Below are 26,371 nucleotides of genomic sequence, written 5' to 3'. Positions count from 1 at the left end.
CGGGGACTCAGCCTGGTTTCATGCCACAGCAGGCCACATTCAGAAACTAAGACCTCACTCTGGGTTCAAAGCTCAGGATGGAAAAGCAGCAACACTTCCTCCAGGGGCCTGGGACGGGGTGGAGGGGATGCTCACAGCTGGCACGCCCGGGGAATGCAGCCTGAAGCCAAAAGAATTTAAAGTTGGGCTGCAACCAAGTGACGCCTGTGGAGACAGCACAGCTCAGCACACGAAGAGAGGAGGAAAGGCAGGCCCTAGGCTAAGGAGCAGGCGGGACAGTGTGTACCACCCCCCACCCAGGGGCACACACGGACAGTGTGTACCACCCCCCACCCAGGGGCGCACACGGACAGTGTGTACCACCCCCCACCCAGGGGCGCACACGGACAGTGTGTACCACCCCCCACCCAGGGGCGCACACGGACAGTGTGTACCACCCCCCACCCAGGGGCGCACACGGACAGTGTGTACCACCCCCCACCCAGGGGCGCACACGGACAGTGTGTACCACCCCCCACCCAGGGGCGAACATGGACAGTGTGTACCACCCCCCACCCAGGGGCGCACATGGACAGTGTGTACCACCCCTCACCCTGGGGCGCACACGGACAGTGTGTACCACCCCCCACCCAGGGGCGCACACGGACAGTGTGTACCACCCCTCACCCAGGGGTGAACATGGACAGTGTGTACCACCCCCCACCCAGGGGCGCACACGGACAGTGTGTACCACCCCCCACCCAGGGGCGCACACGGACAGTGTGTACCACCCCCCACCCAGGGGCGCACACGGACAGTGTGTACCACCCCTCACCCAGGGGCGCACACGGACAGTGTGTACCACCCCCCACCCAGGGGTGAACATGGACAGTGTGTACCACCCCCCACCCAGGGGCGCACATGGACAGTGTGTACCACCCCTCACCCAGGGGCGAACACGGACAGTGTGTACCACCCCTCACCCAGGGGTGAACATGGACAGTGTGTACCACCCCCCACCCAGGGGCGCACACGGACAGTGTGTACCACCCCCCACCCAGGGGCGCACACGGACAGTGTGTACCACCCCCCACCCTGGGGCGCACACGGACAGTGTGTACCACCCCCCACCCAGGGGCGCACACGGACAGTGTGTACCACCCCCCACCCAGGGGCGCACACGGACAGTGTGTACCACCCCCCACCCAGGGGCGCACACGGACAGTGTGTACCACCCCCCACCCTGGGGCGCACACGGACAGTGTGTACCACCCCCCACCCAGGGGCGCACACGGACAGTGTGTACCACCCCCCACCCAGGGGCGCACACGGACAGTGTGTACCACCCCCCACCCAGGGGTGAACATGGACAGTGTGTACCACCCCCCACCCAGGGGTGAACATGGACAGTGTGTACCACCCCTCACCCAGGGGCGAACACGGACAGTGTGTACCACCCCTCACCCAGGGGCGAACACGGACAGTGTGTACCACCCCTCACCCAGGGGCGAACACGGACAGTGTGTACCACCCCCCACCCTGGGGTGCACATGGGAGAATCTGCACCACCCCCCACCCTGGGGTGCACACAGGAGAACCTGCCCCACCCCCTACCCTGGGGTATACACAGGAGAATCTGCCCCACCCCTTTCCCTGGGGTACACATAGGAGTCTGCCCCACCTCCTACCCTGGGGTGCACACAGGAGAGTCTGCCCCACCCTCTCTCCTTGGGGTGCACACAGTATAGTGGACCAGTGGATAGAAGATTTCTATCTGTATATCTGATTTTGTGTCTCTTTGCTTTTCAAATAAAATGAAAATAAATAAATAAAACTGTCTTTAAAATAATTAGGAAAATTCCCAAGGCTCTCAACAGACAGACTTTAGCTGCAAAGGGGCCACTCTGGCTGCATACACTGAGCCACAGGGGCTTCCCCACTGCCGCTGTGGGAGGGGCTGGGCCTCCCCTGGAAGTGTCCCCCGAAGAGTGAGGCCAGCAAGGTGATGGGAGGAGGGGACTCTCAGTGCTTTGGCCCTCCCCTCTCCTCTCCTCCCCTCCCCTCTTCTCTCCTTTCCTTTCCTTTTCTTCCCTGCACAGTACAGGAAGCTTCCAGGAGTGGAGAGGAGACATGGAGACCACACTCCAAGGCAGACGGGATCCAGCTCACAGTACTGACGGAGGGACCAGAAGGCCTACAGTGAGGGCTGGGATGGGGCAGGTGCACAGCAGGGCTGGGACAGGTCAGGTGCACAGCAGGGCTGGGACAGGGCAGGTGCACAGTTAGGGCTGGGACAGGGCAGGTGCACAGTTAGGGCTGGGATGGGGCAGGTGCACAGTTAGGACTGGGACAGGGCAGGTGCACGCTTAGGGCTGGGACAGGGCAGGTGCACAGTTAGGGCTGGGATGGGGCAGGTGCACAGTTAGGGCTGGGACAGGGCAGGTGCACAGTTAGGGCTGGGACGGGGCAGGTGCACGCTTAGGGCTGGGACGGGGCAGGTGCACGCTTAGAGCTGGGACGGGGCAGGTGTACAGTTAGGGCTGGGACGGGGCTGGGTATAGTACCAAGCCAGGGCTGGGACAGGGCAGTCTCAGAGCCAGGGCAAGGCTATAGAACCAGACCCAGAATTGGCTGTAGCACAGTGGGCAACCTCCACTCTCATGGGGAACCTCAGAACCTTGAATGCAGAATGGCTCATCTTTGACTTCTGCCTCTTAGAAAGAGGTGCAAGGCGAACCATACAACCCTATGTGCCATGGGCAGCCCACATCTTGTGCACCCACCACCCAAGTCCCTTGGAGTTTATGCCAAAGGCTCCAAGTTCAAACCCAACTTCTAACATTCTGGTGTTAAAATCATTAAGAAGAGGGAAATTCATTTCCACCCATGCCCCCATTTATAGGCACAAAAGAGGAGGTTCCGACGGGAAATGTGCCCGTAGTCTTACCCACCTGATCTCCAGCCTGTCGACATCTTCCTCCTCAAAGTCGAAGTGAGACTTCCTGCTGTAGCTGCAGGGTCTGGTCACCTGGCCACAGATGGGAGAAGAGGCCTCAGGCATTGCCCAAGCAGGCACAATCTGGGATCAGGCCCAGTTCCCATGCGCAGGACCGCTGGAGCGGGCAGGACTGGAACCAGGCCACAGGCAGCCATGGCAGGGGCTTCTGTCCTGGGAGCCCAATCTGAGACAGGACATGACCCCAGACACCTGAGCTGGCCATTGACGCCCACCTGCTCTGGGCCAACGCCCTGGCCTTGTGGTTGCTGTGGGTGCTGGGGGGATGCTGGGAGGGTCACCCCTTACGTTTTTGAGGTCTCCCTTATGTCCACATGAAGTGGCTACCCCACAGCTCTGGGGACTCCACACCTGCAGGAGCTTAGAGAATGCAGAAGTCAAAACAGCGATTTTCCTCCTGGTGTTTCAGGAACTGTTGAGTGCCTCCAAACATCAGAAGCAGTGAGCTGGGCTGGACACTCAGGGCCGGCTGCGGAGCCCTCAGTGGTGCCCAAGCCATGGCCCTTCCTCCCAGCCTCCGTCCCCTCCAAGGCTTCTGGGAGCTGCGGTGAAGTCAGATGCTCTGGCTAAGAGCTCTCATCAGGAGCAGACTCTGAGGAAAGCAGCAGCAAACAACACGAGGCCTGGGCTCTGTTCCCTGCCTGGTCCTCCACTCTGGACCTGCACACCTTGTCCCCGACTGCTGTTCCCCAATATGTAAGCTGCTGGTCCCTGTGGGGGCCACCTGACATCCTCCCGACAACAGCTTCCTGGTCCGTTCTGGTCCCCACGGCATCGCCTCCCTCCTGGGCACCATCACCAGTTGCACTGTCCTCAGCTGAAGACTGAGTGGCCCCCTGCACCCCCACAGCACAGTCTCACTCCTCCTTAGGCTGCAGGGTCTCCCAAGAAGCCCCTGGATCCTCCTCAGGCAGCTCCTTGCAGCAGGACAGCAGCACGGCTGAATACCCCAGCACAGGAGCACAACGGGGCCGTCCGTCTCCTGCCTCAGCTATTCCCAGCCTGCCTTGGGCGCCCCCACGTCTGGTGAGTGGCGACGTGATTCTTCCAGAATTTAACATAACCTCATTTAGACACTTAAGGTATTTCAGATAAGTTGATTGTTATGATCCTGGCAAATGTGAGCCGGAAGCCACCTCCCGTTTCCCCTGTTGGAGGCTGCTGTCCTCCTGGGGCTCAGCCTGTGTTTCCAGCAGCATCTGCCAGGAGACAGGGGCCTGGTCAGGCCATCTGCTGCTGTGGCCTGGGTGGAGCTGCTGAGTCACAGGACAAAGCCCCACAGGCCCCACACTGAGTCTGGGCCCAGCCAGTCTTCACGGGGCCCAGACTGCTGCAATCCACACCACAGCTTTCAAATGTATCTGGGGCTATTAAGTTCACCGAGTGGACTGGGACACACACCTGTGCAACGGACACCTGTGTCCAATGACACCTGTACACGGTGATACCAGCACTCAGTGACACCTGTACACTAAATAATACCTGTTCCCAGTGACTCCTATACATGGTGACACCTGTGCCCAGTGACACCTGTTCTGATACCTGTGCCCAGTAATACCTGTACACAGTGACACCTACACTAATGCCTGTGCCCAGTGATACCTGTACTCAGTGACACCTGTACACTAAATAACACCTGTTCCCAGTGACTCCTGTACATGGTGACACCTGTGCCCAGTGACACCTGTACACAGTGACACCTACACTAACGCCTGTGCCCAGTGATACCTGTACTCGGTGACACTTGTACAGATGCCTGTGCCCAGTGACACCTGTACTGATGCCTATGTACTATGACACTGATAAATAGTAACACCTGTGTCAGTGACACCTATGCCCAGTGACACCTGGCCACAGGGACGTGAAGCAGCAGCACTAGCTGTGCTCAGGGCAGCGCTGAAGTGGAGGCCGGCAGGTAAGCCGAGAGCTGCCAGGGGAGACAAGTGCTGTCCGAGCCACGGCAGCGGCCTCGACGGTGAGTGCTGCTCACACTTCCACCTCACAATTCCTGTCCACACTTTCCAGGGCACGTCTGGCCTGGCAGTTACAACTGCTAAGCACCAGTGTCCCACATCACAGGACCTGCGTGCAATGCCTGCCACTGGCTGCTGATCCAGCTTCCTGCTGATGCAGACCCTGCGAGCAGCTCAGGTTCCTGCCACCCACGTGGGTGAGCTGAGCGCCTCGCTCCAGCCTGGCCTAGTCCCTACTGTCACAGGTACCTGGGGAATGAACAAGCAGATAGGGGAATCTCTCTCTCTCTGCCTCTCTGCCTCTCAAATAAAAACAAACTGATTAAAAACAAAATTTCTCTACATCTCCTGTCTTGCCTCTGGAGAGCTGTGGCTGTCACTGCCTTCTGTGTGCTCCTAACGTGGACTGAGCTCCCATGACGACACAGGCACTTCCCTGTGCACTAGACCCCCTCGCAGCTGCCCCACCACTGTGGGTGTGCGGGGCCTGGCTCTCTTCGGAGCCCCTTGTTCTGACCCAGCTCCCGACTCCACTCTCTAGACCCCCAGGTCCCCCCAGCCCCTGGCTGTCCTTAGGGCTCCCCGAGGCCCAGCTCACCAGAAGCCTCGCCAGCACCGTCAGCCCAGAGCCTGCTCTCAGCCAAGCTGCACCTGGCCTCGTCCTGCCACTCGGGGAGAGCAGGTTTTCAGAGGCAGCCTGGGCAATGCTGGGTCCGAATCACCTCCCCTCTTGTTTCAAACCCTGCTTCTGGCAAAAACAAGAACCTTCCACACTGCTCAGAGAAGAAACAAAAAACCCGAGTCTCGATCAGGAGAGCACCAACTAATCGGCTTTGCACACAAATCTGGGCCAGTTCCGGAAGTGGCAGAGAGGGTCAGATGCCTGCAGAAGGGAGTGAAGACTTGAGACGGCCCAGAGTGGACTTCACGGAGTCTCGGGAAAGGGTTCCGCTCCCTGAAGACACCAACCTCGAAGTAAAACACCTCATCAAACTGGGGGTTGGTGGTCTTCCTCTTCACCTTCGTCTTCTTGGCCTCTGATCTGCAATGACGGGGGAGGTGAGGGCCGGCGAGGACACTGCGGGCATCGCACACACCAGCAGCTCACCGGCTGCCAGGGAACGAGGCAGGAGCACCGCGCCAGAACCCCCGGGAAGGGCACAAACGGAGGCTTCCTTTTCCACACGGCAACTGCAGGGCATTTCAAACCGGAGCGGCGCGCTGAGGGCACAGGGCACTTGCCTGAGTGGTCCTGCCAGCGTCACGGTGGCATAAGGGTCGCACTGCCCATTCACTATGGGCAGGCCTTGGCACTCGAGGATGCTGAGGAGAGAAGCAAAGGGCAGTCAGGAGGGGGGGGTGGGGGTGAGAGACAGGGGCGCCTGTGGGGTCCCCACAGTCAGGAGGGGTGGGGGAGGGGGTGAGAGACGGGGGCGCCTGTGGGGTCCCCACAGTCAGGAGGGGTGGGGTGGGGGTGAGAGACGGGGGCACCTGTGGGGTCTCCACAGTCAGGAGATGTGGGGGTGGGGGTGAGAGACGGGGGCACCTGTGGGGTCTCCACAGTCAGGAGATGTGGGGGTGGGGGTGAGAGACGGGGGCACCTGTGGGGTCTCCACAGTCAGGAGGGGTGGGGGAGGGGGTGAGAGACGGGGGCACCTGTGGGGTCCCCACAGTCAGGAGGCGTGGGGGTGGGGGTGAGAGACGGGGGCACCTGTGGGGTCTCCACAGTCAGGAGATGTGGGGGTGGGGGTGAGAGACGGGGGCGCCTGTGGGGTCCCCACAGTCAGGAGGGGTGGGGGTGGGGTGAGGCAGACGGGGGCGCCTGTGGGGTCCCCACAGTCAGGAGATGTGGGGGTGGGGGTGAGGCAGACGGGGGTGCCTGTGGGGTCCCCACAGTCAGGAGGGGTGGGGGAGGGGGTGAGAGACGGGGGCGCCTGTGGGGTCTCCACAGTCAGGAGGTGTGGGGGTGGGGTGAGAGACGGGGGCGCCTGTGGGGTCTCCACAGTCAGGAGGCGTGGGGGTGGGGGTGAGAGACGGGGGCGCCTGTGGGGTCTCCACAGTCAGGAGACGTGGGGGTGGGGGTGGGGGTGAGAGATGGGGGCGCTTGTGGGGTCTCCACAGTCAGGAGGGGTGGGGGTGAGGGACGGGGGTGCCTGTGGGGTCTCCACAGTCAGGAGACGTGGGGGTGGGGGTGGGAGACGGGGGCGCCTGTGGGGTCTCCACAGTCAGGAAACGTGGGGGTGGGGTGAGAGACGGGGGCGCCTGTGGGGTCCCCACAGTCAGGAGATGTGGGGGTGGGGGTGAGACACGGGGGCGCCTGTGGGGTCCCCACAGTCAGGAGGCGTGGGGGTGGGGGTGAGAGACGGGGGCGCCTATGGGGTCCCCACAGTCAGGAGACGTGGGGGTGGGGGTGAGAGACGGGGGCACCTGTGGGGTCCCCACAGTCAGGAGGCGTGGGGGCGGGGGTGAGGGACGGGGGTGCCTGTGGGGTCTCCACAGTCAGGAGGCGTGGGGGTGGGGGTGAGGCAGACGGGGGCGCCTGTGGGGTCCCCACAGTCAGGAGATGTGGGGGTGGGGTGAGAGATGGGGGCACCTGTGGGGTCTCCACAGTCAGGAGGCGTGGGGGCGGGGGTGAGAGACAGGGGCGCCTGTGGGGTCCCCACAGTCAGGAGGCGTGGGGGTGGGGGTGAGGCAGACGGGGGCCCCTGTGGGGTCCCCACAGTCAGGAGATGTGGGGGTGGGGTGAGAGATGGGGGCACCTGTGGGGTCTCCACAGTCAGGAGGCGTGGGGGCGGGGGTGAGAGACAGGGGCGCCTGTGGGGTCCCCACAGTCAGGAGGTGTGGGGGTGGGGTGAGGCAGACGGGGGCGCCTGTGGGGTCCCCACAGTCAGGAGATGTGGGGGTGGGGTGAGAGATGGGGGCGCCTGTGGGGTCTCCACAGTCAGGAGACGTGGGGGTGGGGGTGAGAGACGGGGGTGCCTGTGGGGTCTCCACAGTCAGGAGGTGTGGGGGTGGGGGAGACGTGGGGGTGGGGGTGAGAGACGGGGGCGCCTGTGGGGTCTCCACAGTCAGGAGGTGTGGGGGTGGGGGTGGGAGACGTGGGGGTGGGGGTGAGAGACGGGGGTGCCTGTGGTGTCTCCACAGTCAGGAGACGTGGGGGTGGGGGTGAGAGATGGGGGTGCCTGTGGGGTCCCCACAGTCAGGAGGTGTGGGGGTGGGGGTGAGAGACAGGGGCGCCTGTGGGGTCTCCACAGTCAGGAGGGGTGGAGGTGGGGGTGGGAGATGGGGGCGCCTGTGGGGTCTCCACAGTCAGAAGGGGTGGAGGTGGGGGTGGGAGATGGGGGCGCCTGGGGGTCTCCACAGTCAGGAAACGTGGGGGTGGAGGTGAGAGACGGGGGAGCCTGTGGGGTCTCCACAGTCAGGAGGCGTGGGGGTGGGGGTGAGGCAGATGGGGGCACCTGTGGGGTCTCCACAGTCAGGAGGCGTGGGGGTGGGGGTGAGAGACAGGGGCACCTGTGGGGTCTCCACAGTCTGGAGGCGTGGGGGTGGGGGTGAGAGACGGGGGCGCCTGTGGGGTCCCCACAGTCCGGAGGCGTGGGGGTGGGGTGGGGGTGAGAGATGGTGGTGCCTGTGGGGTCTCCACAGTCAGGAGACATTGGGGGTGCCGCTGAGGCAGACAGAGACTCCTGTGGGGTCTCCACAGTCGGGAGACCCAGGGTTGGGGTGTGTAAGCGAGGCAGATGAGGTGCCTGTGGGGTGTCCACCTTGCTGCTGTCCACTAAACAGTGAGGACGTGGATTAATAGTGTGAAGATGGCTGGGGAGGGAGGGAGCCAGGCAGGAAGAACCACTGGACTCACAGCCCCCTAAGCTGGCTGACCTTACCCACAGAACAGGCCTCACTCACCTCCATGAGCCAGGCCCCAGCCCAGCACGAGCCCCCGCAATCTCACGAACCCCACAGTATAGGAGCGGACAGGGAAACCGAGACCCCAGCAAGGACGGGGAACTTGTGGCTGACAGGCTGGGGTCAGAGTGCGCAGAGAGCCCCAAGTCCTGTCCCTCTGTGAGGGTAAAGCACCCCCACCTCTCGGACTGACTCAATCCCTGGCTCCCATCGGGGGGACCCACAGTGAGGGCTCTCTGCCCCCTTCCATTCTGGAACAGTGACATTAGCACTGTCATCCAGTCGCTTTCGGGCCTAATTCTGCCTCCAGCTTCCTTTAGGTCGCGAGGCTCACGCCTGCTCTGGGGCAGGTGGGTGCTGACCGGGTGATGGACCCTTAATTGCACAGAAACGTCCAGGTGCCCTTGTGCTGTGAAGAGCAGAGCTGCTTGAGATTCTCTCCACGCATTCGGATCTTCCCTTGCGGATGCTTTGTCGGGGAGGCCCCCGGCAGCTCTGCTCTGGGACAGCCTGGCCCAGTGCAGAGGCGTCCTGCAGCCAGCCCAGCAGACAAGACCCCCAGCCCCTGAACTCCTGCCACTCAACTGCTGCCCCAGGGGGTCTGTGAGGCTCCCTCTCCCCAGGGCCTTCCGGGGGCTCTGAGCTCCTCTGGCTGCTCAGTTCACCCTGCAGGCCCCAGGCCAGAGCTGCACCTTGTCTGCTGCATGACGGCTTCTCGCGTGCACTGTGCAGTCTTTCAGGTGACCGTGGGAGGAGCAGCCCAGGTGCTGCTGCCTCGCACTCAGAAGCCTAGACGTCTGGCTACTCACGTGAGGCAATTGCTCAGACACCTGCACATCCTCTCCCTCGCTGGGAGGCTGGACGACACCTCTTGGGGTCAGCTGGGAGCTGCGTGCCCTCCTGGCAGGCTTTCTTTGTATCTGCGGCTCTGGCAGGGTCCTGCACCTTCCCCTGCCTACACGTGCTCTACACTGGTGGGAGGTCCCCACGTTCCTTCTTCCGTTTCTGCCCAGCTTCCCTCTAGAGCTCTGCTCAGGCCAGAGCAGGCCCCAGGGGCCCCTCTCTTCCCCAGCTCTGGAACACTTCTGCTTTTCTCCCAGATTATTCACCTGGTATTTGGCATCTTCCTCCCCTCATTAACCACTTGTGCAGGAATGCACCCACTGAGGAAAAATCCTGTCCACCAGGAACAGGAGCAGAGCCAGGGCCAAGGCACCAGCTCAGGCCACATGGCGAACAGCTGGGGTAGAGGGAGCAGCTCAGAGCGGTCGCGCTGTGCTCAGCGCCGAGGGGAGCCCTGAGCCCCTTCCTGCCCACTGCCTGACAACAGAGAGCGTGGCTTCCACAGTCAGTGTGGAACGGTGATCCACAGCCAGGAGGAACAGCAGGAAAGAGAGTTCAGGACGTCCAGCGTGAAATGCTCAGGGGACCCAGAGTGTCCGCAGTGAGGAGAGCCTGGACAGGGCTCCCAGGACTCTGAGCAGCCCAGCTGGGACGTGGAAACCCCAAAGCAATAGGCTGTAGGGCAGCCCCAAAGAGTTGTGTCCTTCCCTGGTGTCGCTCCCCCTCTTCGTGGAGGAACGACACAGGACCCTGCACTGTTCTTTCGTCTGCTCGGCCCTCCCCGGGTTTGCTGCTGGTTCTTCCCGGGTTGGCTACCGTCCCTTCCACCTCCGTGGAAGGGCGGTTCCCCCTGCCACTTTCCCCACTTCCGCAGGGGAGCGGCACACCGCCGGCCGGCTCTCTCGGGGGCTGCACAGGTGTTCCTTCAGATAGATGTTCCTGGTGCATGTTGTCTCTCTCCTCCTTTATAGTCCTCTTCCACCAATCCCAACTCTGCTACCCACACGCCGAGTACGCTGCTCTCCTCCAATCAGGAGCAGGTCCTACAGTTTATTGGTTGAACTGGAGGCAGCTGTGTAGAAGTTGTTTACTCCTCTCCCAGCGCCATATTGTGGGAGAGCAGCTGCATAGAATAAGTCTTAATTCCAGTAACTTAGTCTAGTCCGAGTTGCTCCCCACACCCTGGCTCTGACCTCAACTGGGAAAGGGTCTGTGCACACAGAGTCTGTGTGAGGCTCTATGTGCACACAGAATCCCTGAGAGTCTGGAGGTGGAGTGTGATGGGCTGTGCACACAGGATCAGTGTAGGGTCTAGGAGGGGCTGAGCTGTGCACACAGGATCAGTGTAGGGTCTAGGAGGGGCTGGGCTGTGCACACAGGATCAGTGTAGGGTCTAAGAGGGGCTGCGCTGTGCACACAGGATCAGTGTAGGGTCTAGGAGGGGTGGGCTGTGCACACAGGATCAGTGTAGGGTCTAGGAGGGGCTGAGCTGTGCACACAGGATCAGTGTAGGGTCTAGGAGGGGCTGAGCGGTGCACAAAGGATCAGTGTAGGGTCTAGGAGGGGTGGGCTGTGCACACAGGATCAGTGTAGGGTCTAGGAGGGGCTGAGCTGTGCACACAGGATCAGTGTAGGGTCTAGGAGGGGCTGGGCTGTGCACACAGGATCAGTGTAGGGTCTAGGAGGGGCTGGGCTGTGCACACAGGATCAGTGTAGGGTCTAGGAGGGGTGGGCTGTGCACACAGGATCAGTGTAGGGTCTAGGAGGGGTGGGCTGTGCACACAGGATCAGTGTAGGGTCTAGGAGGGGCTGGGCTGTGCACACAGGATCAGTGTAGGGTCTAGGAGGGGCTGGGCTGTGCACACAGGATCAGTGTAGGGTCTAGGAGGGGTGGGCTGTGCACACAGGATCAGTATAGGGTCTAGGAGGGGTGGGCTGTGCACACAGGATCAGTGTAGAGTCTAGGAAGGGTCGGCTGTGCACACAGGATCAGTGTAGGGTCTAGGAGGGGTGGGCTGTGTACACAGGATCAGTGTAGGGTGGAGGAGGGGGCTGGGCTGTGCACTAGGATCAGTGTAGGGTCTAGGAAGGGGCTGGGCTGTGCACTAGGTTCAGTGTAGGGTGGAGGAGGGGGCTGGGCTGTGCACACAGGATCAGTGTAGGGTCTAGGAGGGGCTGGGCTGTGCACACAGGATCAGTGTAGGGTCTAGGAGGGCTGGGCTGTGCACACAGGATCAGTGTAGAGTCTAGGAAGGGTCGGCTGTGCACACAGGATCAGTGTAGGGTCTAGGAGGGGTGGGCTGTGTACACAGGATCAGTGTAGGGTCTAGGAGGGGCTGGGCTGTGCACACAGGATCAGTGTAGGGTCTAAGAGGGGCTGGGTTGTGCACACAGGATCAGTGTAGGGTCTAGGAGGGGCTGGGCTGTGCACACAGGATCAGTGTAGGGTCTAAGAGGGGCTGGGTTGTGCACACAGGATCAGTGTAGGGTCTAGGAGGGGTGGGCTGTGCACACAGGATCAGTGTAGGGTCTAGGAGGGGTGGGCTGTGCACACAGGATCAGTGTAGGGTCTAGGAGGGGTGGGCTGTGCACACAGGATCAGTGTAGGGTCTAGGAGGGGTGGGCTGTGCACACAGGATCAGTGTAGAGTCTAGGAGGGGTGGGCTGTGCACACAGGATCAGTGTAGTGTCTAGGAGGGGTGGGCTGTGCACACAGGATCAGTGCAGGGTCTAGGAGGGGGTGGGCTGTGCACACAGGATCAGTGTAGGGTCTAGGAGGGGCTGGGCTGTGCACACAGGATCAGTGTAGGGTCTAGGAGGGGCTGCGCTGTGCACACAGGATCAGTGTAGGGTCTAGGAGGGGTGGGCTGTGCACACAGGATCAGTGTAGGGTCTAGGAGGGGCTGAGCTGTGCACACAGGATCAGTGTAGGGTCTAGGAGGGGCTGAGCGGTGCACAAAGGATCAGTGTAGGGTCTAGGAGGGGTGGGCTGTGCACACAGGATCAGTGTAGGGTCTAGGAGGGGCTGAGCTGTGCACACAGGATCAGTGTAGGGTCTAGGAGGGGCTGGGCTGTGCACACAGGATCAGTGTAGGGTCTAGGAGGGGCTGGGCTGTGCACACAGGATCAGTGTAGGGTCTAGGAGGGGTGGGCTGTGCACACAGGATCAGTGTAGGGTCTAGGAGGGGTGGGCTGTGCACACAGGATCAGTGTAGGGTCTAGGAGGGGCTGGGCTGTGCACACAGGATCAGTGTAGGGTCTAGGAGGGGCTGGGCTGTGCACACAGGATCAGTGTAGGGTCTAGGAGGGGTGGGCTGTGCACACAGGATCAGTATAGGGTCTAGGAGGGGTGGGCTGTGCACACAGGATCAGTGTAGAGTCTAGGAAGGGTCGGCTGTGCACACAGGATCAGTGTAGGGTCTAGGAGGGGTGGGCTGTGTACACAGGATCAGTGTAGGGTGGAGGAGGGGGCTGGGCTGTGCACTAGGATCAGTGTAGGGTCTAGGAAGGGGCTGGGCTGTGCACTAGGTTCAGTGTAGGGTGGAGGAGGGGGCTGGGCTGTGCACACAGGATCAGTGTAGGGTCTAGGAGGGGCTGGGCTGTGCACACAGGATCAGTGTAGGGTCTAGGAGGGCTGGGCTGTGCACACAGGATCAGTGTAGAGTCTAGGAAGGGTCGGCTGTGCACACAGGATCAGTGTAGGGTCTAGGAGGGGTGGGCTGTGTACACAGGATCAGTGTAGGGTCTAGGAGGGGCTGGGCTGTGCACACAGGATCAGTGTAGGGTCTAAGAGGGGCTGGGTTGTGCACACAGGATCAGTGTAGGGTCTAGGAGGGGCTGGGCTGTGCACACAGGATCAGTGTAGGGTCTAAGAGGGGCTGGGTTGTGCACACAGGATCAGTGTAGGGTCTAGGAGGGGTGGGCTGTGCACACAGGATCAGTGTAGGGTCTAGGAGGGGTGGGCTGTGCACACAGGATCAGTGTAGGGTCTAGGAGGGGTGGGCTGTGCACACAGGATCAGTGTAGTGTCTAGGAGGGGTGGGCTGTGCACACAGGATCAGTGCAGGGTCTAGGAGGGGGTGGGCTGTGCACACAGGATCAGTGTAGGGTCCAGGAGGGGCTGGGCTGTGCACACAGGATCAGTGTAGGGTCTAGGAGGGGCTGGGCTGTGCACACAGGATCAGTGTAGGGTCTAGGAGGGGCTGGGCTGTGCACACAGGATTAGTGTACAGTTTGGAGGAGGGGTGGGCTGTGCACTAGGATCAGTGTAGGGTCTAGGAGGGGGCTGGGCTGTGCACACAGGATCACTGTAGGGTGTCAGGCGCAGTATGCCTTGTGAGGTTATGTGCAATGCAGCGACACTCACTGTTCCACTAGGGAGGGTGCCAATACCTATGGCAGTGGCCAGGGAGGGTCCTGCCCTAGGACCCCAGAGGGCACAGCCCAGCTGGCTTCTCAGTGGCCTCAGAAGCATGGGGTAAGTGTGTCTCGTTTGGATTGCTGAGGCAGCCCCAGGACACTGACACACCTTTCACAGGGATGGCACATGGGACTGCAGGGAGGGCAGAAAGTGGGTGTGCAATGGTGCCAACAGGAGAGAGGGCTTCACCCTGGGAATCCGACATTGCTGCTGGCGTCTCTCAGCAGCAGATCGCTCCAGCTCTGAGTTCCTCCTTGCCTTCCACAAGGGAGGCCACGGTCACTGCACTCCTTCCTATGTCCTGGCCAGGGCTAGCAGACGCAGTGTCTCTCACTGGAGCCACAGGAAGCGAGGCTGAGGGGTGGGGCCGCCTGCACCACACAGCACACGGGCCCTGGTGCGCCCCTCCCCTCTCTCCAGAGAGCCAGCTGGAGCCAGGGTGTCTTGCAGGAGCAGGAGCGGTTGTTAACAGCTTACATCAGGGCCTCAGGTCACAAGGCTGAAGTGGATGAAAGCAGCCTGCAGAGCCCAGCCCAAAGCCCGGCCCCTGGCTCAGGAGGTGGCTTTGCCCGGACGCTGGGTGCAGGGCTGGGGAGCAGCAGCCGGCAGCCCTCCTGACTGCCACCACAGCTGGGATGCCCGCTCAGCACAGGAAGCACAGAGGCTGGGGGGACGGCCGTGTGGCCGCGGGGATAGAATATCTCAGCTTTCAGGAGCTGGAGGTGTGGCGCCTATGTGACCGGGGGATCCCCGCTCTTTCCCTCTCCCTCACACCCCTGTTGCTGTCGGGGTCGGGCTCAGAGGAGGCTGCCAGGGCCCCTGGTCACCAAAGTGAGGGGCCCCAGCCCGCACCCCAACTGCCATGGTGCACAGGCCACTGCAGGGAGCCAGGAGGGAAGCAGGCAGCACCTCTGAGGCTGCACCAGGCAGGCCCTGGCTCTTCACCTGCAGGAGAGGGAGTACGGGGAGTACTGGTTCCTGCCGAGCTGGGCCAGTGCTGGCACTTGAGGGTCGCTGAGGAGCAGAGCCAACCCCAGGGCCATAGTCCGTGTCAAAGACATGCATGCGGGCACCCCTGGCTTCTGCAAGGCCAGTACCCAGGTCACAAGGACTGTGGGACCCCTCCTCAACGACAGGGCACCGCCAGAGCAGATCTGGGCAGGGTGACTGGGCGCAGCTTCTCTGGAGCCCCCTCCCAAAGCTGGGATTCACACTCTGGCCACGTGGGCTGGGCAAGTGGACATAGCAGTGAGAACCAGATCGGGTCCTTGGCCTCCAGAATCTGCACAAAATACACAACGGAACCACAAGGCTGCGTGGTGCTGAGGATTAGGCAGTGGGGGCAGGGCCAGTGCTCCTGCTTCAGAGCAGGACCCCTACCACGAAGAAATAAAGGGGAGTGGAGGAAAGACGTGGGGCGACAGAGGCAGGCAGGCTTGCCTGTCTGAGAAATCACAGGGGTCCCGGTCCAGAGTCTTGTGTAGGGCATGTGCACGTGCACATCCTGGGGGTGCACCGTCTTGTGCCTAAGTGGTGAGCGCATCCCTGCGTGCACACATGTGTGTAAGTGGTGTGTGCATCCCGGGGGTACGGTGGTAAGTGGTGTGTGCCCGTGTGTATCCTGAGGGTGCACAGCCTCACATCTAAGTAGCTTGTGCATGTGTGCATCCCTGGGTGCACACATGTGTGTAAGTGGTGTGTGCCTATGTACCTCCTGGTGTGCACAGTCTTGTGTAAGTGGTGTGTTCATGTGTGGTACACAGCCTTGCATGTAAGTGGTATGTGCATGTGTGCATCCCTGGGTACACAGTCGTGTGTAAGTGGCGTGTGGACATATGGTACACAGCCTCGTGTGCAAATGGCATGTGTGCGAGTGTATCCCAGGGGTGCACAGCCTCATACAGACAGTCTCAAGGGCCACACTGTGAGATGCTGAGCCTGCTGGCAGGTACACACACCCACCACACCCACCAGGCACCACGGCTGGACAGCTCTGCCTGTGGAGGGGCTGTGTTCCTGCTGTCTGACCCCTGCTGTCCCCTCATTTCTGACAAGGGAAGGGTCGCACCAGGTGCTGGTGTCTGCAGACACCCTGCCTCTGACCAGCATCTGCTTTGCTGAGGGCTTGAAGACCCAAAGACAAGGTCACCAGGGAGTTGCTGGGTGTGGAGCTCCGGCAGGTTTGTCAGGGAGTAGCCAGCCACTCTTCTAGAAGCCAGGTGCATTCTGCAGAGTGCATGGGACCTGGCTGTGTCTTACCGTGCAGCAAGCTTGTGGCAGACGACGCCTGTGTCTGTGATAACCTCACTCAGCCGCAGATCCAGGTGGACCTTGCCCTGCAAGGCACAAGGACAGAGTGTCACCAAGGGGACGCAGGACTGCTGTCTACCACCACCAGGACACAGCCTGCGGGGAGAGCTGAGTGGGCAAAGGCACTAAGAAGCTGCACCTAACCCCACAGGTGACCACATGGCCAGCCCACCAGACATCAACCCTGGCCCACAGGTCCCAGGTCTGTCGAAGGCAGGTCTGGTGCCAGAGGCGAGGGGCCCAGAGCACGAGAAACATCACTAGACACACGGCAGCCCTGGTGTGCCACGTGCTCTAGTAGCACACACGTGCTGTCTACACACCCAGGCCCTGTGAACAGGGGCCTGGGATCTCCAGGTGGCATGGCATGAAGGGGGGGCTCCCTAGGAGGGTCCTTGCACTCCCACATTCAGATCTACTCCAGTGAGGACAGGGGGTCTCAGAGTCCCACTCCTCGTGCATGGATGCTTCTAGAAGAAGGGGAGTGGATGGGGCGGAGCTGCAACCCTGGCCTGGTGACCCAATCTGTGTGCACTGGCACATGGCCACACCAGCCTGAAGATTCACAGGCTGTCAGCCTTCATGGGGCCGTTTTGGTGCACAGATTTACTGAGTGTGTGCTGTGGTCACATGTGGCCACACATGTTCACACATGTTCACACTGGCCTGGAGGTCCACTGCATGTGTGCCATGTCACACATGTTCACCCTGGCCTGGATGTTCACTGCATGTGTGCCATGTCACATGTGTTCACACTGGCCTGGATGTCCACTGCATGCATGCCATGTTCACATGTGGTCACACTGCCCTGGAGGTTCACTGTGTGTGCCATGTCACACGTGTTCACACTGGCCTGGATGTCTACTGGGTGTGCCATGTCACACGTGTTCATGCTGGCCTGGATGTCCACTGTGTGCCATGTCACACATGTTCACACTGACTTGGAGGTCCACTGCATGCATGCCATGTTCACGTGTGGTCACACTGGCCTGGAGGTCCACCACATTTGTGGCGGGGCCACTGGTGGCCACGCTGGCCTGGAGAACTCAAGAGTGTGGAGGGTTGGACAAATCTATCCTGGAGGCTGGCAGGAGGTGGGGCAGGAAATGAAGGAGTCAGTTACTAATAACCACAGTGGGATATGACACCAGGTGTGCCCTATGTGTGTACAATGGGAAACGGCTTTTAACTAGAAAGCCAGGCTGAACTGGACACTCTACAAAGTCTTTTCTAATGTAAATCACCAGTATCTGCAGTGTATGTGTGTGTGTGTGGTGGTGTGGGGGGGTCCTATACATGCTGCCTTCTCTCAGAAGAGCCCAGGACACAGCTGGGAGGGAGAACAGAGCAGCCACAGGCCTCGGTGCCTTCGGCTGGGGCTCAGCTCTGAGCCGCTGCACCTTCCCACACAGGAGCGCCACAGGGCCTACACAAATCCTGCTCTAACTGACCGGCTCCCCGCGTCCAGCCCAGTAGCCACGCAGTTTCAAGAGGCACCTGCCATATTCCGGCCTGGACCCCAGGCCTGGGCTGGACCCTATGGAAGTGCACAGCACGTACGGCAGGGGCTCTGGGTGTCTGTGTCATGACAGGATCTGGAGGACGGCATCACTGGTACCCCTCGAACACAGAGGCCAGCTGGGGGAACGTTCCGAGCTCAGAGCTGAGCCCTGGAGCAAAGGAAACAGCCCCTTCCTCAGAAAATGAGTAGGCCACAGGGTCTGATGCTGATGCTGCAGGTGCCGGAGGCTAGTGTGGGGGGGTACGGCAGCCCCCAGCCCCACACAGCTGCTCTCACTAGAGCAAGGCACCTCCTGCCCTGCCGGCCTCTCTCTCGCAGCAAGGCCAACCTGCTCTGGCAGGACCAGGGGAGGAGCAAAGGGGTCACCAAGCTTGGACTTGATGGCCACTGCACCAGCCCTGCCTGCCCCAGGAGTCCGCACTGGATGCTTTCCTGACACTAGCCACACTCAGCTCAAGAACTGCAGAGACCTGCTGGGCTGGGCCAGGGCCACTCCCTGCCGGCCACGCCGGGGACTCCCCCTCACTGTGGGGCGGCCTGAACTCCAGGCAGGCACTCGTTAGAGGAACAAATGGCCTGTCTCTTGCAGACCCCGGAGGGCCACCCCCAACCACCCCATGACCTGAGAAGTATCTGTGGAGTCCTTGTGACATCTCTGGCCCTGAACTCCAGGCACAAAACTACAGGGCACGCACAGCCCACACAGCAGTGGCCATGGCTCCCTGTGGCACACCGGCCCCTACAGCTAGTGCTCGAGGCCCAGGGACTGAGGGAGGCCCAAGGCGGTGGTGGCCAAGAATGATTCCATGGGCAGGTCTGTGGCTGCCCGTACTGAGTGTGGCCAGAGAGTAATGCTTCGTAAACCATGCTCGGCACCGTTGGCACTGCCATCCTGAGGCAGATACGTCCTTGAAATTCAATCAGATCAGAGGCTCAGTCACACCCTAAAGCTGAGGCCTCCCCTGGCACGCTGTTTCAGAGCACTGGGCTGAGCCAGGCTGCTTGCTTCTGATCCAGCTCCCTGCTAACGCGCCCGGGAAGGCAGCGGAGGACAGCCCAAGTGCTTGGGTCCCTGCAACCACATGAGAGACCGGAGCGAGCTCCTGGCTCCTGGCTTCAGTCTCACTCATCCCTGATCATTTAGGCCATTTGGGGGTGAACCAGTGGATGGAGATCTCTCTGTGTCATTCTGCCTTTAAATTAGACTTTTTAAAAAAACCACACACACACACACAGACCAAAAAAGCAGGGTGTGTTTCTCTGACGTCACCAGTAAGACCCACAAGGCCATCCAGAGCCACCAGCTTCTGCAAAGCTATGGAAGTGCCAGGGAGACTGGATTTCCTGCCTGCCTCCTGCGTCTCCAACAGCCGTGCTAGGTCCTGGCTAGGGGCTCCTATCACTGGGGACAGTCGCTCCTCACCAGCAGGGCTTATGCCACCAGGATCTGCATGGTCTCCAGTGCTGGTGCGGGACGAACAGAACAAAGCTGTGCCATCCCCAGACAACCCCTCTCCCCCAGAAAGCACTCTCATAAACCTGCAGATCAGACGCTCACGCCAGTCTGCCAGTCATATGGACGCACAGCCATGGCCCAGGTTTCAGCAGTGCCTCTCACTGGCAAGCAACACTGCCTTGGCACAAACAGCCCAGACCAGGAGCCCCACCTGCTCTCCAGCACACACGTGGCCCCTGCCCCAAGTTGTGGACCCATCTGTCTGCCCAGCTCCAAGAACTCCAGGTTCCCTTGGAAGAAACCAAGCCCTGGGCTCTCCTGCCTGTGAGGGGCTTAGACAGGCAGCTGCTGGTGGCCTCTACACAACTCAGGACCCCCTTCCCACCCACGCCCACCATCAGCCCAGGACGCATGGAGGATGGGTAAGTGTCCTTGCATCTGTTTTGGTCTAAGATGGGAACTCTCATTTGATGGGTCTTCTGCTCTTAGTAAGGTGAACGATGACATCGAGACGTTTACAGAGCAGCTGGACTGACAGCCACAACCTAAACATCTAGCTTGGGAAACCAGAAAAAGAGCACATTATATCCAAAATAAGCAAGACAAGGAATAATAAAAACTGGTCAAAAATCAATGAAATTGGAAACAGGAAATTAATAGGGTAAATCAAACCCAGAAGCAGGTTCTCTGAAAAGGTCATGCTGACCACAAACAGAGACACAAGCCCCTGACATCAGAAACCAAGGCCACTGACCACAGGCAGCCTGCCCACTCCCTGCTGTAAGGGTGGGTCGGAGACTCCAGGCCTGGGCGGCCCAGCTCCACCCTCCCTGCTCCTCCTGCGAACACAAAACTGCTGCAACACAAGGAATCCTTGCCCACACAGGAGGGTCCCAGGCTGGTTGTGTGCAGGCCTGGGGGCTGCACACTCTGCTCTGGGACCCAGGCCTTCCAAGATGACAGCAGAAAGGGAACCAGCTTGGGGGAGGGAAAGAGCCCAGCCCACACCTGTCTCCCAGGTTCTTTAAATTCTCAGCAAGATTGACGTGTCCGGGCCCTGGTTCTAGACGATGTTCAGGAAACAGAATCCAGGACTAGTTCTGGGGGACAGCAAAGGGCAGCTGGGGAAGGTGCCCTGTCCCTGACACCAGGCCTCCTGTACGCTGCTCCCCACGGAAGAAACCAGGTCCCCTGTACGCTGCTCCCCATGGAAGAAACCAGGGCCTGTGTATGCTGCTCCCCATAGAAGAAACCAGGCCCCGTATACTGCTCCCCACCGAGGAAACCGGCGGTCTGGGCTCTGGGAAGTGGCCCACCATGCCCCTACCTAGGTGCTGGCTGAGGGCAGCTACATGGGGAGGAGAGGGCCTGCAAGGTCTGGGGCACCAGGTCCTGCCCAGGGAGCTGAGGTGACAGACAAGGGTCCAGGCCCAGTGAGCATGTTGTATAGGCAGTGAGCCCAGGAACCCACAGCAGTCTGTGCAGCTCAGATCCTGCTCTGCCTCAACAGCCAAGGGCCTCCAGAGGCAGTGAGAGGCTGGAGGTTGGAGATCCGTGCTGGCCCCGGGGCCTCACCTTCTCCCAGCTTCCATTTCCCTCTATGCTCACTATAAGGCTGTTCCAATCACACACGATCAACAATGATGAAGACCAAGGGAGGACACACAATACACATGGCAATGCTCACCTCTGACCACAGATCAACATGGCTGCACACACCTCTGACCACAGATCAACACGGCCACGTACACCTCTGACCACAGATCAACAAGGCCACGTACACCTCTGACCACAGATCAACATGGCCGTGTACAGCTCTGACCACAGATCAACATGGCTGCACACACCTCTGACCACAGATCAACACGGCCGTGTACAGCTCTCACCAAAGATCAACACAGCTGTGTACACCTCACACACAGTCAACACAGCTGTGTACAGCTCACACACAGATCAACACGGCCACGTACACCTCACACACAGGTCAACACAGCCGTGTACAGCTCTGACCACAGATCAACACAGCTGTGAACAGCTCTGACCACAGATCAACACAGCTGTGTACAGCTCTGACCACAGATCAACACAGCTGTGTACAGCTCACACACAGTCAACACAGCTGTGTACAGCTCACACACAGATCAACGCGGCCACATACACCTCATACAGTCAACACAGCCGTGTACAGCTCTGACCACAGATCAACATGGCCGCACACACCTCTGACCATAGATCAACATGGCCATGTACACCTCTGACCACAGATCAACACAGCTACGTACAGCTCTCACCACAGATCAACACAGCCGTGCACACCTCACACACAGATCAACACGGCCGTGTACAGCTCTGACCACAGATCAACACAGCTATGTACACCTCACACACAGATCAACATGGCCGTGTATAGCTCTGACCACAGATCAACATGGCTGCACACACCTCTGACCACAGATCAACATGGCCGTGTACAGCTCTGACCACAGATCAACACGGCCGCGTACAGCTCTGACTACAGATCAACACAGCCGTGTACACCTCACACACAGGTCAACACGGCCATGTACACCTCACACACAGGTTAACACGGCCGTGTACAGCTCTGACCACAGATCAACACAGCTGTGTACACCTCACACACAGGTCAACACGGCCACGTACACCTCACACACAGGTCAACATGGCCGTGTACCCCTCTGCATACAGAACAACACGGCCACATAGACCTCCGAGTACAGAGCAGCACAGGTCCAGATCAACACAGCAGCACACTTCTGAGTACAAAATACTGCATCTACACTAGTTTTTCTCCCAGTGAGATCTCCCAGTGAGGGCCAAGAGCCCACACCTCATCTTGCGTCACAGTGGCATCTGTGCAGTGCGCACCCTGGTCTACAGCGCTGCCGGGCTCTCACCTGCACTTCTGAGTCAGCGTCCACGTGCTGCAGCTGGAACCACGTGTCCCTGTTGTGGTACTTCTGCAGGTCCTCCTTCTGGATGGCCACTTTCCCTGCAACACACAAGGTGGAGGGCCCTTCAGAGAGAGCGGCCCCTGCCCCTGCCCCCTTGCAGCGGTGTCCAGATGCTCAGAGTAGGTGCCCAGGGGCAGGGCTGGCCAGGGCAGCCACCCCACGTTTACCCAGGGAACCCGACGCATGCAGACTTCACTGTGATGGCCCAGACGCCACAGCCTTTGCAAAGCACAGCTCACCACCTTTCCTGGAACTGCAGTCACCAACCTGCCAGTTCCCGGCTGGGAGGCACAGCTGGATGCTCTCCTGTCCCCGCCCCGGCGTCCCCTGAGGCACTGCGGCCAGAGCACTGGGGAAGGATGAGGGCTCCACCAGGTGCCCACACAGCACAGTGCTCAAGACCCAGGCGGACAAGGGATGGGGGTGAACCCTGAGGGCAGGCGTGGTCACAGCTGCTGTGCACCACAAGGTCATCCGCACAGCCACATGTCCCCTGACATGTGCTCACACGAGCTCAGCTCAGAACACACGAGTGCATGTCTCTTCAGCCTACACAGTGTGTGCATGGGCATGTGCACACACGTGTGCAGGTGCACGTGTGTTCCTGTGGGCACCAGGACAAGCCACCTCCTCCCTCCTTGGCATGTGGGTCCAGAGTGAATAGGCACCTGGTGGGGATGGAGGAGGACAGACCTTGTTCTCACCAGAGACACCAGTGACACCAGGAGACTTCCTGATCCAGCCTGGGCCTCGAGTTCTCATCGGGGCTGTGATGGTGCTGCCTGGATTTTCCCATTTGTTACTTTCTCCTGTGGGTGTGATGCCTGTCGGGGCTATCTCAGAAGAGGGCAGCAGGGGCCAGCACTATGCACTAGTAGGTAAAAACACTGCCTGCAACACCAGTATCCCATATGGTCGCCAGGTGGTGTCCCAGCTGCTCCACTTCCAATCCAGCTCCCTGCTAATGGCCTGGGAGAGCAGTAGAGGACGGCCTGAGTGTCTGGGCCCCTGCACACAGTTGGAAGACCCAAATGAAGCTCCTATCTTTGGCCTGGCCAGAGCCCCAGCCACTGCAGCCTTCTGGGGAGTGAACCAGCAGATGGAAGATCTCTGTCTCTCTCCCTTTCTCTCTGTAACTCTGACTTTCAAATAAATAAATATGTCTTACAGAAAAGAGAAGCAAGCCAGGTAGCACTGAATGTGGGAGCCAGTTAGCAGAGGGAAGACATGGTGACAAACAAGGCATCACAGGATCCTGAGCCTGCCCCGTCTCCTCATATGCAGCCAAGGGTGAGGCTAGGACAGGACAATGGCATGAAACGGGAGGACACATGTCACCACCCTGAATCTACAAGAAATGCAAAGAGAACCGAAGCCACAGGACACGACGTCAATATGTAAAAACGAATTCCATTCGTAGCAGAAGCATTGACAGTGAAAGCGGAAATGGAAGCAAAGGCAGGGCTGTCCGCAGAATCCAGCTCTGTGCTCACGGCTTTGGGGTGCAACTTAAAATCCCTTCCTGCTCCTTCAAAACACATGGGACCACATTTCCTTACCCCTGCCAAACACATGAACACCCCAACTGTGGCGCAGGGCAGGTGTGAGTGCATGGTGACAGGGCGGGCAGAGTACGCGGTGACAGGGCAGGCGTGAGTGTGCGGTGACAGGACGGGCAGAGTGTGCAGCGACAGGGCAGGTGTGAGTGCGCGGTGACAGGGCAGGTGTGAGTGCTCAGTGACAGGGCAGGTGTGAGTGCTCGGTGACAGGGCAGGTGTGAGTGCCTGGTGACAGGGCAGGTGTGAGTGCTCAGTGACAGGGCAGGTGTGAGTGCTCAGTGACAGGACGGGCAGAGTGCTCAGTGACAGGGCAGGTGTGAGTGCGCGGTGACAGGGCAGGTGTGAGTGCATGGCGACAGGACGGGCAGAGTGCGTGGTGACAGGGCAGGTGTGAGTGTGTGGTGACAGGGCAGGTGTGAGTGTGCGGCGACAGGACGGGCAGAGTGCTCAGTGACAGAGCAGACAGAGTGGGTGGTGACAGGGCAGGTGTGAGTGCATGGTGACAGGGCAGGTGTGAGTGCATGGCGACAGGACGGGCAGAGTGCGTGGTGACAGGACGGGCAGAGTCCTCAGTGACAGGGCAGGTGTGAGTGCGCGGTGACAGGGCAGGTGTGAGTGCATGGCAACAGGACGGGCAGAGTGCGTGGTGACAGGGCAGGTGTGAGTGTGTGGTGACAGGGCAGGTGTGAGTGTGCGGCGACAGGACGGGCAGAGTGCTCAGTGACAGAGCAGACAGAGTGGGTGGTGACAGGGCAGGTGTGAGTGTGTGGTGACAGGGCAGGCATGAGTGTGCGGCGACAGGGCAGGTGTGAGTGCGCGGCGACAGGGCAGGCATGAGTGTGCGGCGACAGGACGGGCAGAGTGCTCAGTGACAGAGCAGACAGAGTGCGCGGCGACAGGGCAGGTGTGAGTGCGCGGTGACAGGACGGGCAGAGTGTGCAGTGACAGGGCAGGTGTGAGTGCGCAGTGACACAGCAGGTGTGAGTGCTCAGTGACAGGGCGGGCAGAGTGCATGGTGACAGGGCGGGCAGAGTGTGCAGCGACAGGGCAGGCGTGAGTGCGCGGTGACAGGGCAGGTGTGAGTGCATGGTGACAGGGCAGGCGTGAGTGTGCAGCGACAGGGCGGGCAGAGTGCATGGCGACAGGGCAGGTGTGAGTGCTCAGTGACAGGGCAGGTGTGAGTGCGCGGTGACAGGGCAGGTGTGAGTGCGCGGTGACAGGGCAGGTGTGAGTGCATGGCGACAGAGCGGGCAGAGTGCATGGCGACAGGACGGGCAGAGTGCGTGGTGACAGGGCAGGTGTGAGTGTGTGGTGACAGGGCAGGTGTGAGTGCGCGGTGACAGGGCAGGTGTGAGTGTGCAGCGACAGGGCAGGCAGAGTGCATGGTGACAGGGCGGGCAGAGTGCATGGTGACAGGGCAGGTGTGAGTGTGTGGTGACAGGGCGGGCAGAGTGCTCAGTGACAGGGCAGGTGTGAGTGTGCAGCGACAGGGCGGGCAGAGTGCATGGTGACAGGGCGGGCAGAGTGCATGGTGACAGGGCAGGTGTGAGTGCGTGGCGACAGGGCGGGTAGAGTGCATGGTGACAAAGCAGGTGTGAGTGCGTGGTGACAGGGCAGGTGTGAGTGCATGGTGACAGAGCGGGCAGAGTGCATGGTGACAGGGAGGGCAGAGTGCATGGTGACAGGGCAGGCGTGAGTGCATGGTGACAGGGAGGGCAGAGTGCATGGCGACAGGGCAGGTGTGAGTGCATGGTGACAAAGCAGGTGTGAGTGCGTGGTGACAGGGCAGGTGTGAGTGTGTGGTGACAGGGCAGGTGTGAGTGCATGGTGACAGGGCGGGTGTGAGTGCATGGTGACAGGGCGGGCAGAGTGCGTGGCGACAGGGCGGGCAGAGTGCGTGGTGACAGGGCGGGCAGAGTGCGTGGTGACAGGGCGGGCAGAGTGTGTGGCGACAGGGCAGGTGTGAGTGCCTGGTGACAGGGCGGGCAGAGTGCGTGGTGACAGGGCGGGCAGAGTGCGTGGTGACAGGGCGGGCAGAGTGCGTGGCGACAGGGCGGGCAGAGTGCATGGTGACAGGGCGGGCAGAGTGCATGGCGACAGGGCAGGCATGAGTGTGCAGCGACAGGGCGGGCAGAGTGCATGGTGACAGGGCGGGCAGAGTGCCTGGTGACAGGGTAGGTGTAAGTGCGTGGCGACAGGGCAGGCCGGGGGCTGAGGGCTCCGTGCATTAGTTAATTCCCTCCCCCAGTCAGTCCCCACGCCAGGCAGCCCCACTCCTGACTCCTGGGAGGATATTCTGGAAACAAGAAGCTGATTAAGACGTGGTAGTCCAAAAGCCTCAAACAGCAAACTCACTCCAGGAAAGGGCCACGCTGGAGGTCTTCCCCGACAGGCCGGGGCGAAGGACTCACAACC

General features: G+C 60.4%; 1 protein-coding gene across 3 annotated transcripts in view; it reads right to left on the bottom strand.

The window, feature by feature from the left end:
* Window positions 1-26,371, bottom strand: part of RASA3 (RAS p21 protein activator 3) — a 121,727-nt gene that overhangs the window by 31,474 nt on the left and 63,882 nt on the right. For all 3 annotated transcript variants that reach the window (XM_070048523.1, XM_070048522.1, XM_070048524.1), the window contains 5 exons: window positions 22,341-22,435; window positions 16,397-16,473; window positions 6,211-6,291; window positions 5,938-6,010; window positions 2,931-3,007 (listed from right to left, as the gene is read on the bottom strand). Coding sequence is in view for 1 of the 3 variants with exons in the window: in XM_070048522.1 (XP_069904623.1) it covers window positions 2,931-3,007; window positions 5,938-6,010; window positions 6,211-6,291; window positions 16,397-16,473; window positions 22,341-22,435 (403 nt within the window). In the remaining 2 variants the exon portion in view is untranslated. The remainder of the gene's footprint in view (window positions 1-2,930; window positions 3,008-5,937; window positions 6,011-6,210; window positions 6,292-16,396; window positions 16,474-22,340; window positions 22,436-26,371) is intronic.

The sequence above is a fragment of the Oryctolagus cuniculus genome, chromosome 9 (genome assembly GCF_964237555.1).
Source record: "Oryctolagus cuniculus chromosome 9, mOryCun1.1, whole genome shotgun sequence".
In the NCBI taxonomy this organism is placed as follows: domain Eukaryota; kingdom Metazoa; phylum Chordata; class Mammalia; order Lagomorpha; family Leporidae; genus Oryctolagus; species Oryctolagus cuniculus.
The sequence above is the reverse complement of the archived record's forward strand: the minus strand, read 5'-3'. Positions and strand labels throughout refer to the sequence as shown.